At 49.6% G+C, this 14,701-nt stretch overlaps 2 protein-coding genes and 1 pseudogene across 3 annotated transcripts; all 3 read right to left on the bottom strand.

The window, feature by feature from the left end:
• Positions 1-3,483: 3,483 nt before the first annotated feature.
• On the bottom strand, positions 3,484-6,825 carry LOC128270896 (uncharacterized; annotated as a pseudogene).
• A 520-nt stretch (positions 6,826-7,345) lies between these two features.
• LOC128271811 (serine protease snake-like) lies at positions 7,346-10,706 on the bottom strand. Of its 2 annotated transcripts, XM_053009462.1 has the most exons (11): positions 10,635-10,706; positions 10,372-10,576; positions 10,141-10,308; positions 9,979-10,073; positions 9,768-9,919; positions 9,530-9,704; positions 9,201-9,462; positions 8,870-9,141; positions 8,162-8,805; positions 7,776-8,103; positions 7,346-7,711 (listed from the first exon to the last, which is right to left on the bottom strand). In XM_053009462.1, the coding sequence occupies exons 1-11, from the start codon at positions 10,690-10,692 to the stop codon at positions 7,428-7,430; spliced, it is 2,643 nt and encodes an 880-aa protein (XP_052865422.1). In that variant the 5' UTR covers positions 10,693-10,706; the 3' UTR covers positions 7,346-7,427. The 2 variants fall into 2 exon arrangements, with proteins under 2 accessions (XP_052865422.1, XP_052865423.1); XM_053009463.1 differs by lacking the exons at positions 7,346-7,711; positions 7,776-8,103; positions 8,162-8,805 and having other exon boundaries at positions 8,913-9,456; positions 9,521-9,704.
• A 582-nt stretch (positions 10,707-11,288) lies between these two features.
• LOC128272252 (uncharacterized) lies at positions 11,289-14,701 on the bottom strand. The gene is made up of 11 exons (XM_053010027.1): positions 14,546-14,701; positions 14,263-14,479; positions 14,030-14,197; positions 13,862-13,959; positions 13,665-13,801; positions 13,412-13,601; positions 13,090-13,339; positions 12,760-13,025; positions 12,041-12,690; positions 11,658-11,982; positions 11,289-11,598 (listed from the first exon to the last, which is right to left on the bottom strand). The coding sequence occupies exons 1-11, from the start codon at positions 14,613-14,615 to the stop codon at positions 11,318-11,320; spliced, it is 2,652 nt and encodes an 883-aa protein (XP_052865987.1). The 5' UTR covers positions 14,616-14,701; the 3' UTR covers positions 11,289-11,317.

Raw genomic sequence — 14,701 nt, forward strand, 5'->3', positions numbered from 1 at the left:
CACTTGCCGCCATGACGCGCGCAGACCACCAGTATTCTGATGGACGTATCGCTGAACTAGTAAAAAATTATCCAAACGATACCGGGTGTGGAGAAAACATCGCACCAAGCGATTCCGGGCGGCGGAGTGTTCGTTTTGGCAATCAGGGGAACATATTGAATTATCATGGTAATGCTCGATGTGCTCAAGTACAACTGATAGATGCGCCTACTCAGCAGCATCGCCATCGCCAAGGCGTAGCCAATCATTCCGCCTTCGGTTGAAAAGTCACTTCAAGTAACGTTTCAGAGGTCAGAACAGCCCGTAAAGTTAGGTAAAAAAGTTAGGCAAAGTAAACTTTAAAAAAAAGTCAATTACTTGACATTTAATACGTCAAACTTTATTCTGAAAATTAGAAACATTTAGTAAGAACTTAAACATTTACGAAATAGAACGCTATACTCTTGCAGAAAATTGGATATTCGAAATGTACGATATTTGAAAACCTCCTCGATGGCTATGGTAATAAGCAAAATTGTCGTATTTTAAGCTCAGAAAACTAACACGTCGTGCAAGAGAAGCCGATGCACCCACAACGAGTGACTGTTGGTGCGGATTTTGGCCTGGCGGCATTATCAACCCCTTTTTTCAAAAATGAAGAAGAAGCCCTCACCGCCACTCAGACGGAAAGGTGTTTTTAACGGTTTAACAACATCCGGAATGGGAATCAGTTGGTTGCGGCTTCTACGTTTCCTATCTAATATTTTATTGTGTATTTTCTAACACCTACTTACGTTTATTAATGGTTGCAGCAATAGAACTTGCATTTGTATGCCAGCCATTAGAAGTAGGCACTATCTTTACCACCATGTAGTATCTTAGTAAAATTTCAAACTTTTTTTGATCTTTGAAAATCGGACCGGGCCGTATTTATGAATTTCCAACTTAGTTCATGGGAGAAAATGCTCACGAGAGCATATCGAAAGATCAGCAGGCAAGGCGATCTACAGCAGTAGCAGTTTCATTGATAGTTTCGTATATCTTCCGACCACAAACTTCTCAATCCACGGCCCGATGAAGCCAACACCAAGCGTGACATGTGCCGAAGGGGAGCCTCCCCGCGGCGGCCCATGCGGTCGAAGCAATTACGCCACGGAGCCAGTACCGTACCGGCAGGAGATTGTTGTTTTATCTAATATTCTTCCGGCGCCCACCGATCTCACTACCGGATGCGCGCGGCGGGAGCGAAGAAGGCATTCGCTTCCTTCCTGTTCCCATTATTCGCAAATTCACAAGCATGTGCTACGCGTCGCCATCCGGGAACGGTGGCGCAAAGGATCGAAGCGCCCAGCTCCAGAAATTCCTGCCGCCTTCGGGAGGTCCTTCGGGGGCTCCCCGGGCATGGCAGTTCCGCCCGGTTGCCTCGCTTTGCGGGCATTAATTTCCGTTTGCGCACGCTGCCATTTCCAAACATGCAAACAGGACCGCGTACGGGTGACGTACGCAGCAACGTCTGCCACGGGCAGACCTGCCGTGGGTCCGCGCAGGTCGGTCGAAGTGCTGTTTGCCTTCATCCTGGGCGAGTGATCATATCGTCGAACCGAAGGCTCGCGGCACCCTTCAATCGACTTGATTAGAGCCGGTGGCGCACGAGGCTGCCTGTCATGTGGACTGCTGGCGAACGGCGACCCGACGAGGCCGAATTATTACTAATCGCATCAAATTATGCCGGGCGAGAGAAAATCACGCATTCAGTAAGTAAACCAACCGAGCGAGCTTGAATTAAATCATGCCAGTGACGTTGGTAGAACAATGAACACAAGCACTACTCAAATCAAGATAATATTCAAATCGACGCAGTATGCTAATGTAAGCTGTTCACCAAATTCGCCATTTCATTTTGGAACCGGTATTTTGGATTTAAAACAAATAAAATCCGGTCTGACCCCGGGGCACGCTGCAAACCAATAATCATTCACTGTAATCGCGTTGACCTAGTGCGCTGTAAATCATTCGATTAATTAGACTATCCGATTGAATTTCGCTTTCCGTTTATTGTTCGTTTAATTAAACAATTTGTTCGCACACTGGCCGGCAGGGATGAGATCTGCTGCCCATCAGTTTTATTGCCCCATCTAGAGCCTCCACTCAGCAACATGGCGGCAAGAACATTGTGCGAAGGCGGTCAAGAAATCAATTAGACCCCCAATAAAGCCCACCAACAAGACGTACAGCCATTGGCGGGGATTGGCATAAACCTATTCACACAACCCCCAGCACCAACCGGAAGCCGTCACGACATCCGGACGGCAGATAAACACATTCAAGGACGCCCTATTCAAACCGTTACGATATGCACGGACAGGCATTGCGCTCACACGCAGTGGCCATTTTTTCTCCATCCATTTTGGGCAATTGGAAGTCCTTCAAGCCTGCAGCAAGGTTCCACCCGATGTAGACTCGCTGATCGTTTCGGAATCATGAACATGATATTATTCCGATTGGCATCGGGTCAGTAAAAACGCCCGCGCCTTACGGCACCATAAATTCCAATAAAACTTTATCCTGTCCCCGGGAAGGATTCTTGTGTTTGAGCTTCGTAAACCTTTCTTTACGTTCGTCTTTGTTTGAGCAAGAAAAGGCGTTAGTCCGGAAGTGCCGGCCGGCTGCCCAGCAGTTATGCTCCGCTAGGCAAACCAAACATCCGCGCAACATCACGATTTGGTGGAGGTACAACAACCATCGTTTGTTGCCCTCTCCCTGCGCGCTGAGCAATGCATATGAAAAACACTCAGTTTGCAGTTAGTTGGGAGTAACAGAATTTTATATGAGTTGTGACTGTCCAGCTAGCTAAATATTATACAGCTCTTTCGCAAAAACTATGAGAGAAAATTCTTCTTTTATTATACCGTGCCCTATGGCGAAGGTTCGTCGTTTTACGCTTCATTTTTGAATTTCTGTGCGACTCTAACCGGCGAACCGACCTCCATAGGCATCTAGTTCCATTACATTTACCATTGCTACTTCTCGCACTGCTGCTACAGTTGCAAACTGCGGCAGCCAACCAGCACCGCTGGTTTGGGGCAGAGGAAGCCTCGTTGTTTGGTTACACCGAGCGCAAGGGCTTGACACAATGTCCCAACAGCATCCCAACGTGCCCCGTTACCGTCATAGAGTTAAGCAGAAGGTGAAATTCGAAAATTATTTAGTGAATTATTCTTTCTATATAATGGAGAGTTCTCTTAGAATCACGCGAGTAGGATCAGGAAGCTGCCTAAGCACTTTTGTGCTTCCTGGAAAACCACTATTGTCCCGGATTCGGGCCAACATCTGGAATCATGCGTTACAAAAGTTTCTTCTTAATGCCGTCATGCTTCTTAAAGGCTTCTTAGCAACGCTGCATGGGATGAAAGGTGAGTAACTCAAAGTGTACGACATTGGCGACTATTCACCTACCATTCTTACGTGATCGAAAAAAGCAGTCCTTATTCGTTGCAATAAAGACTAAATTATACTTTTGATCCAATCAACGTACGACTCGACCCGAGTGTGGACCGTTAGTATAGGGAACACGTAGCTGACGATCCCGACCAGATACTGCACCACCGAACCGCATGCCGGAATCTTCCCGCTTGCAGGTTGGACTTCTCCGGCTATCTTTGCAATAGCGATATCATTCCGCAAAGTGCTGGGCTCGAACTGAGGATGTAGAGTGATTTCTTTGATCCACAGTGTCGGTGCTGTGGCGTTGAAGCCTAGCTTCACAACAACCTGCTTAGAGGTGACCTGTTTAAGACAGTTGGCAGTCGAGAGAACCACACTTTTGGTGATCAGCGTCCCGGCGCAATCGTAAAACGATCCGTTGTCCGATTGCCAGGCAATATAAACCTGCAACAAGTTGAAACCCGATCAAAGAGAGCAAATATTAATCTGATGCTGAACGAGTTGCAAACTGCAGCCCTACCACATGAGGAAACTGATCGACATCTCCTTTGTCCGCTTCGAGCAGTTCGTAGTATAGATAGGTCTTTCGGTGTACCGCTTTGTAGCGGGCTTCACATTCGTCCAATTCTCTGCTCGCGGCCGATTGCTCGGTGACGTTCAGCACGTTATGGTACGGACAGCAAACAACCGATGAGTTGCCACAGAACGTAACTTGACGCTGAATTTGAAAGTCGTACTTCACTTTGGGGCACCTGTCCACATCAACGCACATTCCGGAACCTCCTGCCGGCAGTCGACAGTGATCCCGCACAGACAAATCGGTATTGTAGAAAAGTACCGAACTGGCTGAGTCCTTGGGTCGATTTCGAAGCAGCATTTTGTTTAGCCACTCGAAATGGCTCGAAATGCGCACGCCAACAGCCGACTGACCGTAGCCACAGTCACGACCGAGCAGGTTCAGGGCGTACACGTGCTGGAAGTACTTGTCCAAGCGCACCACCCGTCGCTGCACAGGCCCGCCGTACAGTAGGTCGCAGGTTTCTGGCACCAAAAACGGTTCATTGCCGTAGCACAGGTGCTCCTCGCTTAAGCCGTTACGCAAGCGCAGTAAATACTTTTCCGGAAGCGAGCAATTGACGCCCCGCTGCTGATCTACCCTTGACAGAAGCATCGTTCGGTCGGCGTCTGGAAACAGAAGAAGATGGTTCATTGTGCCTCATTTCAGTCAGAAAATATCGCTCCGTACACTACCTATAATAGGTGTTTTTGATTCATAAATTTCATTGAGATCTCGGCGTCCTCTGCCGGTGATTTCGAATCGATCGTCCGGTAGTTCGTGGTAACGCCACAAGCAAGCCGGAAGAAACGAACCACGGAAGAAGAAGTGATCGCTCAGCTTCACGATGGCGATGTTGTTGTACAGTGATCCTGGTCGGTAGTCCGGATGGTTATAGGTATGTGCGATGTCCATTCTTTGGTTTAGTTCCTCGGTGATGATGTGCGTCGGCGGTTTGCTGAACAAAATCGAAATTCAGTTTTATTCTGAATCCCAGTACGAAGGAAGACACACTCACCCTTTGAAAGCAGTACACTGTGCAAGAGTGAGAACAGTATCGGTGTCTATCAGTACCCCGTAGCAATTATCGGCACCCTCGGTGCCCTTATCCCACCAGAAAGAAACCGTCGCTGGGGACCCTTCGATCTGCAAGTGTATATTTCTCAGGTCCAACGAATCGGTCAGTTCGTCCTTCGAGAATATCACGTCCGGTTCGTACTCCCGCAGGGTGACGTATCGGACCGCACAGGCATAGGGCTTAAATTTCCACTCTGCAACGAAAGTACTTCAGATTAGCAATGCCTCGAAGCGTTGGTTGCCCTACATACCGGGAGCTTCTTCTCCTCGGGCCTCCAAAACGGACCGTATCCAAGGAATGTAGCCGGCCACCTTTGTATAGACCCCAGGTGTCGATTGACCACAGGCGCTACCGAACGACGTTACCGCCACAATGAACGGTGTTACTTTGGTGTTGTGCAGAAGCTTCACTTCCAGTGGTCCTCCAGAATCTCCCTGCAACAGAACGGGTCGTTTGTAATCAGTGTTCAGGTTGACCTTCTGACAGGCAGTGCTTACCGGACAGGTGTCCATTTTCACGTCGCCCGCACACAGCTGGTACGGTTGCAGACCTTCCTTCAAGCCACGATCACCAGCTCGATAGAATTGATTGCAGTGCTCCGTGTCCACTGGCCCTAGCGATACTTTCAACAGCACTGGCGTTTGTGAGCTTCCTGTAGAATTTTGCAACGAGCAGTAAAAAGGTATATCCGACAAGACATGAACGCTGGTTCACTTACCGTACCCAGTAGCTCCCCAACCGGCCGCCTGTAACGTGGGAAAGCGCAGTTCCTCCTCATCCCATAGACATGCCGGTGCCACGGTCTCGTTTAGCCTACCAAGATCCAATTAAAATTAAGTTACTACAAAACAAAACCGACACGTTTGCCGTTCACCCAGATCTTACGTAATGTGCTTCTCCAACATTAGCAGCGCTATGTCGTGGTACTTGCCACTGTACCTATGCTGCGGATGGCGGATGATCTCCGCTATGTTGAACTGTTGCGCGTACGCATCGTCGGTATCGTTGTACAGATCAATGTCTCCGAAACGCACCACATCCGGGGCCTTGTTGCTGCAAAAGATCGCGGTCGAATCGTTTAGAAATCAGGGATTTTCCCAATTCTTCTGACTTACTCCAAGTCTGCTGCGCAATGTGCGGCGGTAAGCACGTAGTTCTCCCAGATCAACGATCCGCCACAGTTCCACAGGATGCTGCCATCATTCTGCCGCCATCCGATCGCTCCCAGGTGGGCAAACTCTCGAAGATACGCCGGTACACCGAACGCAGGTGCTACCGCGCTACTCCCTCCTTGGCTGTAGTGCCGGAAGTGGCAGTCTTTCGTACGAAATCATTAGAAAGCTTTATTGGCTGAAAGTGTTTAAGAGCGACAATAGCATACCATCCAACGACTCGCGCTCGTTCGGCATCAGCGCATCTTGCAGTCGTTCGTTCAGGTGCGTGCGGACTGGTGCAAGGTCGGAACGAACTGCAATAGAAATATTACTGTGAAATAAAAACGTAAGCGAATCTCGTCGTTACACGGACGGCACAGTACCCAACCCAACACACAATAACGCCGATGTGAGAAATATTAAACGCATCGCGATGCGTTGCCAAACAGAGACTGAAACATACCGCTAGCTAGTGGCACCCTTCAAGAAACAGGCCGCGGCCTTGTGGCGACCGGTAACATAAGCTAACCGGTTTTATCCGTAGAGACTACCTGGAAGCGGTAAGCGTGCAGACTAGCAAAGCACAGAAAGGGAAGAAGCTTTACGCTCAACATCTGACAAATGTTAATAATAAAAACAACATCTGGAATTTACGTCGCGTAGGAGCTATAGTTCGTCACTGGAAATACCCCGGGGTATTGGTTTATTTTTGAAATAGAAAGTGTCAACCGGTGCAGAGACCAAGCTCTGTTCCCTGTTCCGATCTTTAATGCTATTCAGAAAAAGCCAAAACGCTAAAATGCATACGTTTCTGTCATGCACAAGAGCAAGACAGAGCGAGAAACAACAAATAAAACGATGAACTGGAAGGCAGTGCGTTGCCGGGACATTCGAACTAACAGAGGAATAGAACCCAAAACGCACGTACCACAGAAGTCAAAGCGGATCCAAAACGATCATCGAAAAATATCGAATCAGTGACGATCATAAAAGCAGAAGGGTTTGAAAACATAGTGGTAACACAACATAGTTTTGTTGAACTTATTCAAATAGGTACCTGACCGATTAAGCGCCGATTACTCTCCAATTTCCCATAGAAAGAACGATGCACCGGAGAAAGGGATCATACAGGATGCAAGTTTATTATTTTTATCGTCATTTTTTTTAACAACGCAATTTACGCTATTACCTTCAGTGGTACGTTTCACTTATTAGTCTATAGTTCCCCCTTAATCCAATCGATGTATGAGGAGACGCGAGTGTGGATGAATACGGACCGTTCAACTGTAGACCGATGGCTCGCTATTCCTATCAGGTATGACGCTCGACTAGTACCAGGTTTCGTCCACAGCGCCGGCATTCCTTGGTCCACGAAAAGTTTGTTTTCCGGATCGTTTACATGAAGGCAAAGTTCGTGGGCCTGTGGTACCCTTCCGAACGCACGCCGACAGTCAGTGTTGAACTTGAAAAATGCATCCGTCGTTTCCACAGCATCGTTGACTTTAAAGAAGAGCCTGAAAGTTAATTTTTTTTGCTCTCAGGCGATCGCCGGTAGTGAACTTACGGAATACGTATTGCTGCAACAGAAATGGCGTGTGGGTTGTGTTTCTCCAAAGACAGGCACGCGATCGTCCAAAGTTGCCGTCGATTACGCTTTTCGTTCTGATCAGGGCAATGTCGTGTTGTTTTGTTGAGTTTTCAAACTGTGGGTGTATCGTTACCGAATCGAGCTCCAATCGTAGCTCTATTTCAGCATCAGGATGGTCCACTTGCACGTAGGATGGAGCCATGGTCACATCTAAACAACTGGCAGCGGTCACCAAAGTTCTCGATGAGATGATTGTTCCCGTACAAACGCGATTCCATTCTGGATAGGTCCAAACAATGACAACCTGCGGAAGAGGGCTAAGCTGTTAGAAAACCGTCAGCTCGTAAAGAAACATTTCATACCAGGTGTGAAGGGGCTACGATCTGTGATTCGTCCATGTCTTCTTCGCCACCCTGATGGTCGACATTGCAGCGATCTATCTCTTGCCACTCTTCATTGGTTCCGTTACGAATATACCTGTGCGGACAGCAGACCAGTGAGCCACTCTGACAGAATTTCACGCCACGGTTCTGGCGGAAATCTTGGGCTACCTTAGGACAGTACTGAGCATTGACGCACACTCCAGTACTTCTGTCCTGGGTGCTACATTCATCACCTTCCTCTAGTTCGGGATTTAGAAAAACAACTGGCTGTGTTTCGACTGCCTTTTCGGTCGTTCTCGGCGGCAGTAGAACCGATTGCAGCCACTTCACGTGGTGCGACAGTTTGACGCCCACGGCAGACTCACCGAACCCACAGTCCTTGCCGAGCAGACTTAGTGCATTGACGTACATCAGTCGACGGCCCCAGCGAAAAGCCTCTCGCTGCAGCGGTCCACCGTAGGCTAAATCACAGGTCTTCGGAACCAGAAATGGCTCCGCTCCGAAACACAGATGTTCCGCCGACAGGCCTTTCGGCAGCATTGTAGCATACTGCCTGGGGATGGTACAATTGGTGCCGTTCTGTGTTACTACTACTCCGACGATATTTATCGTTCCGTTCAGAGCTACGAAGAAGAATTGGCTTGTTCAGTGCTGACAAAAATCGTGACGCCAGAATGGTGTACTTACTGGAATTATTTATCTCCGGTTTCTCCTCTACTATTGCATTGAGTGCCTGAAGGCCTCGGCCCGATACAGTCAGTTGTCCGTCCATTCCGTTCTTTCGGCTCCAGATACAGGCCGGATAAAAATCCCAACTCGAAGCAAACTCGAAGGGATCCTTTAACTCCAGTATTCCAACGTCATTGAGCAACGAGTGGCCGTCGTAATCGGGGTGTCTATGGTGGTGCGTGACGATGTTGCTACCATTGCCCAAATGCGTAACATGCGAAGGTGGAACACTGCAACCAGCGGTGAGTAGTGATTATAATGGTGAACATTCATATCGTCTTCGTCATACCCGTCAGCTTCGGTGCACCGAGCGAGTGTTACAACCGTACTCCGGTCAATGATGACACCGTAACACTCCCTGTTGCCGGGCGCTACCGTCTCGTTCCAGTGGACCGACACCACCTGGGCGGAGAATTTGTCGAACAGATGAGCTTCCGCAAGATCAAGCTGTTCATTTTCACCACCAGTGTGCAGCACTACTCTGGGTTCGTATTCTCGCAAATGCACATAACGCAGCGCACACGCTTGGGGTTCAAACTTCCAATCTGTGAGTGTGTTTTATGCCAAAAATGAATACACATGAAAAGTTCAGACGGACCCGCTACTAACCTTGGGCATCTTCACCACTAGCCCGCAACACTGTCTGTATCCAGGGTACGTATGGAGCCACTCGACTGTATACTCCCGGCACCGCAAAGCCACAGGCAGTCCCGAAAGATGTGACGCCAACGATAAACGGAGTGAGGCGTGTGTTGTGAAGCAGCTTCACTTGCAACGGTCCACCAGAATCACCCTACGATGAAGACGAAGTAAGAATATCTACGAGTTTCGCTTGTGGCCCGTAGCAAGTAATTACCGGGCAAGTGTCCATCTTGGAGTCTCCGGCACACATTTGGTACTCGTGCAGGCCAGCGCGCAGCCCCCGAATGCCGCTGTAGTGCAAAACGCAACTTTCCCGCTCCACCGGGCTTAGCGATACCTTCAAGAGCAGTGGCGTACGCGATTCAGCTGTAAAGATCAGCTTCAAACACTGATGGAACACTCCGATCGCCCGAACAGTCACTTACCGAACCCGGTAGCACCCCAACCCGTAGCCTCGAACGCTTTGAACCGGACCTCGTCGTCAGTCCATAGGCATGCCGGAGCAACCGTGTCATGAAGTCTGCAAAGTGACTGATCATCACCCGAGATCGCCCTTGGTCTAAGTAACACCAGACCGCCGTACTTACTCAATCTTTCGTTCCAAGCGCATCAACGCTATATCGTGGTATCGAGCACTGAACCGATGCTCCGGGTGGCGTACCACTTCGACAATCTTCAACTGCTGGGCGTACTTATCATCCGAGTCGTCAAACAGGTTAAGATCACCGAATCGGGCCACATCCGGTTGGGTGTTGCTACGTAAAGTGAAACGATACAGGTGTTCTCTGCCGGCGCTGATCGTTTTCCGGGGACCTTACTTGGCATCGACCGCACAGTGCGCTGCGGTGAGGATGAAGTTTTCCCATATCAGCGAACCACCGCATTGCCACAGGATGGTCCGGTTGTCCGGCTGCGTCCAACCGATGGCGGCCATGTGTGCAAACTCCCGCAGGTACGTTGGTCTCCCGTACGTGGGCTTGAGTGCCCACGATTTTCCGAATTCATAGTACCGAAAATGGCAATCTGAATAGACACATGCGTCAGGTTGTTCCATTCTAGCAATTGCCATTGGTACACGTACCGTCAATGGACTCCCGCTCGTTCGGTAATATCGCATCGTTGGGATTGTCATCCTCCATGAGAAAAGTCGGTTCCACCAGTTGGCCATAACCTGGAGTTCAAAGACATTCCCGAAGTGTTAATTTAATTAGCTGAAAAACCGGGTATTTTATGTCCTCGGTTGGACTAGCTTACCAACTGGAAACCATAAAATAACCAGCAGCACCCCGATCACAAGCATCTCGTTGAATCACAGAATAGTACTGAGACGTTCCGTCTTGATAACCCGTTTATAAGACTTGTCTGAACGGTGAATGCATCTCGGCAACGGCGTCAGTGGAAAGTGAAGCGGCATTCATAATCTGAGATGCGTTACAAGCACACACATTCGCTGTCTCGTTAATCAAACTGAGCTTGAAGGTTTGCATTTAGTCTACCGGCCTCTAGACTCGACTCGAAGTGGGACTCTACACATCTTTAAAAGGCATTCATCAATAGATTACGCTATCGCATTAGCAAACCGGCAAGACTAGACCAACAAATTATGCAATGCGGCGGAGATGCGCAAACGAATATGATAATCAACATTTTTTCTTGTTCAACCAACCAGCTGTTGCAGGAACTGAATACAGCTCGGATTACGAGTTCAACACCGATCGGCACACCGAGAGGTACGTTTATTTGTTCGCTACATCGCTACACATATTATAGCATACTTTTGATCCACCCAACAACCGCAGCCATGCGAGTGTACACATAAAAGGATCCTTCTTCGGGCGACCCGTAGCTCATCAGGCCCACCAGATACGGGATGCTGCTACCGTCATCTCGAACCTCGGACCAATACAAGGGATCTCCGCTCGATACGGTCGTGCCTTCGGGGTGCATGTCAACGCACAGTTGGGCCGAGCTCAGCTCTCCCGTCGACCAGCTACAATCTGCGCTGTACTTTGCCGTTGGGTAGGCATACGAGTTCTCGTTTTCATCTGCAATCGAGTAAGTAACTATAGCGACTGTGCTTGGCTCGAAGCAAAGCTTTACTTACCAATCACCGTCTGTACCATCGTGAATGGTGTATGCGTTTGATTGGTCCAAATGCACGCAGGATATCTGCGGGATGATGCTATGTCGATCGGGGTGCTTAGTTTGACCAGCGCTACATCGAAACGCTTCGTATCGTTGCTGTACTCGGGGTGATGGATGACTTCCTTCACCGCAATGGTCTCATTCATTCCTAGCCGCACAATCGTTGGCGGTACTCCGTGGTTCATCAAACAACCGTACCCCGTTACGACGACCGTCGAGCTGACGATCGTTCCTCTACAACCCCACCGTGGCTCTCCCTCGGGCGTTAGGGAACCTATTTGTACCTAAAGTAAGGTCATAGTTTGAAATTCGCCCTTCCCATCTGTGTCATACGGATCATACCAGGAAAGGAAGATCATCTTTGGATGGTCCGCTACGGAACCAATCGCCTGCCGAATGGTTGGAGTCTGCCCGGTAGTGCACTGCTGCACACTCGTCCAACTCACGACCGGCGGCCGACGTTTCGTTTACTATGTTCTCATACGGGCAGCAAACGATGCTGCCACTGTTGCAGAACACTATTTGAAAGTTCCTGGCGAAAGCGTACTGAATCACCGGGCATCGGCTCGCATCCACGCATGTTCCGCTAGCTCCGTCGACGTGCCGACAGGTATCGCCCTGTTCCAGATCGGAATTGATGAAGTGAACCGATCCACTATCCTTCCGGTAGCCGGGCAGCAAGATTGTTCTTATCCAGTTGACGTGATGCGCTAGTCGCACACCGATTGCTGCCGACCCGAAGCCACAGCCTTGCCCGTGCGAAGTCAGTGCGTACGCATAGCGGAAACTCCTATCAAGCCGCTTGATGAGGCCACCGATGGCACTCCCGTTGCCCTGGGTGCACGTCCCCGGAACCAGATACGCACTGTGACCATAGCACAAATGCTCCGCAGACAGACCATCTGGAAGTCCGACGCCGCTCTCCCTGCTATACGAACAGTTGGCGGGCGGCAGTACCGTGGTACGAACCAATAGTTGAGCGGTCATAGGGCCTGGAAAGATTAGGATCGTATTAGCACACAGGGATGCTGTAACAAACACCATGCGCAAACGGCACTCACTGAACACATCCACAGGCTTGGCAAGGTTGCTGAAGAAGTTTAAATCTTGCCGACCAAATCCAGTTACTTGTACGCGATCGGAAGGAATCGCCGGTTCATGCCAGATGCAGAACGGAGCGAATCGGTTCGAAAATTGAAAGCGATCGCGTACCTTCAGAATGCCTATATCGTTCCGATACTGTCCCTCGCGGTATCCTGGGTGGTTGAAATGGTTAACCACTGTATTTCGTTCGTTCCGCAGGTACTCCACGTATTTCGCGCGTTTGCTGCAAAGCAAATAAAGGAGTGATCCAGAACCAGAACGGGTCATGATCGTGATGGGCCCCTTACCCGTATTGTGTCGTACACTGGGCCAGCGTTAAGACGGTGTACTCATCCACGATTACTCCGTAGCAATTCTGGTGGTTGCGAAAGGTTCCAAAGTTTATTTCCACCACCGTAGGCGAATACTCTTGGTTAATTAGGGCACGCTCAGGGGCTACACGCTCGATGGACTCCGTTCGATCGAGTACCACCTCTGGGATGTACGGCCGAAGGTAAGCGTAACGGAGGGCACACTCTGCCGGCTGGAATTTCCAATCTACGCCAAGAGAAAAAATAATTTGACATCAACCCGTGTGGGAATGCTCGTTACGATCGATCGATCACTTACACCAAGCAGACTCCCCGCGGGCTGTAAGGGTACTTTCAATCCATAGCACATAGTCCGACACCTTCGTGTACAGGGCCGGGCTTGAGGGACTACAGACGTCATTTAACGGAGAACCGCCAATGCCCACGATGAAGGGGGTCATCAACGAGTTGTGCTGCAGCCTTATCTGCAGTAGTGCGGCTCCGTTGTCCTACAAAGAAGTAGGACTACCTTTTTCACTGAAAAACACTTTCAGAAGCCATGTGGCACGTACCAGACAGTGTGGCGCTTCATCGCCTATAACACACAAAAGATTGCTGGGGCCAGCGTCACCCGTGGGAGCCGTCTCATTGCAAGCGTTAGGAGCTGGACGTACTGTCACTTTTGATTCCTTCGGAAATGTTTGCTGTTCTAAAACACAAACATCAATTACGATTTAAAGTTACCTTAATACCTAGGTACTTGCTTCACCGCTAAAACCTGTCGCTAACCATCCCGAAGCTTCCAGCGCACGGAAATTCACTTCATCTTGTTTCCAGAGACAGGCAGGAACAACAGCAGCTCCCAACCTGCGAAAATATGGCACAACTCCTTTCTATTAAATTACCCGTACACTGTAAAACAATCTCTGGAACTCACGTAACGTTTTCCGCAAGACGCAACAATGCGATATCATGGGCTCGCTCGGCCCTGCTGTAATCTGGGTGACGAATAACTTCCGCGATCTTCAGCTGCTGCGCGTACTGGTTATCTTGTTCATCGCCAAAATCGACATCGCCTAACCGCACCACATCGGGAGCCAAACCGCTGGATAATGAATTCGGTTTCGCATTAGCATAGTGGATCTGCGGACGGAGCGACCCACCACATACTTCTCGTTAACGGTGCAGTGCGCTGAAGTTAGAACGAAACTTTCCCACACGAGCGATCCGGCACAGGTCGAGCTCCACTTGATCGTGTTGTCAGTACCGGTCCATCCGATGGCTGCCATGTGCGGGAATTCCCGCACCGGCTGACGTTGCCGCTCCACGAGCGGTAAACTGTCTTCTGCGATCGACTGATCGTACTTGTAGTAGCGCATGTGGCAATCTGGTATAGCGAATCGATTCGAAAAGTTCTAAGTCACCACCGCAGTTTTTGCGTTCCTTTACGTACCATCCAGAGACTCGCGAACGTTGGGCATCATGCCCCGAGCGATGCGATTGACACGGTCCAGATACGCCATGAACGATCGGTCAGCATTGACCGCAAGCTGCAAGTAGCCGCCACTAGCAAGCAATAATAATCCCACCGAGAGAGTCGTTCTTATGA

This window comes from Anopheles cruzii, chromosome 3 (genome assembly GCF_943734635.1).
Source record: "Anopheles cruzii chromosome 3, idAnoCruzAS_RS32_06, whole genome shotgun sequence".
Taxonomy (NCBI): Eukaryota; Metazoa; Arthropoda; class Insecta; order Diptera; family Culicidae; genus Anopheles; species Anopheles cruzii.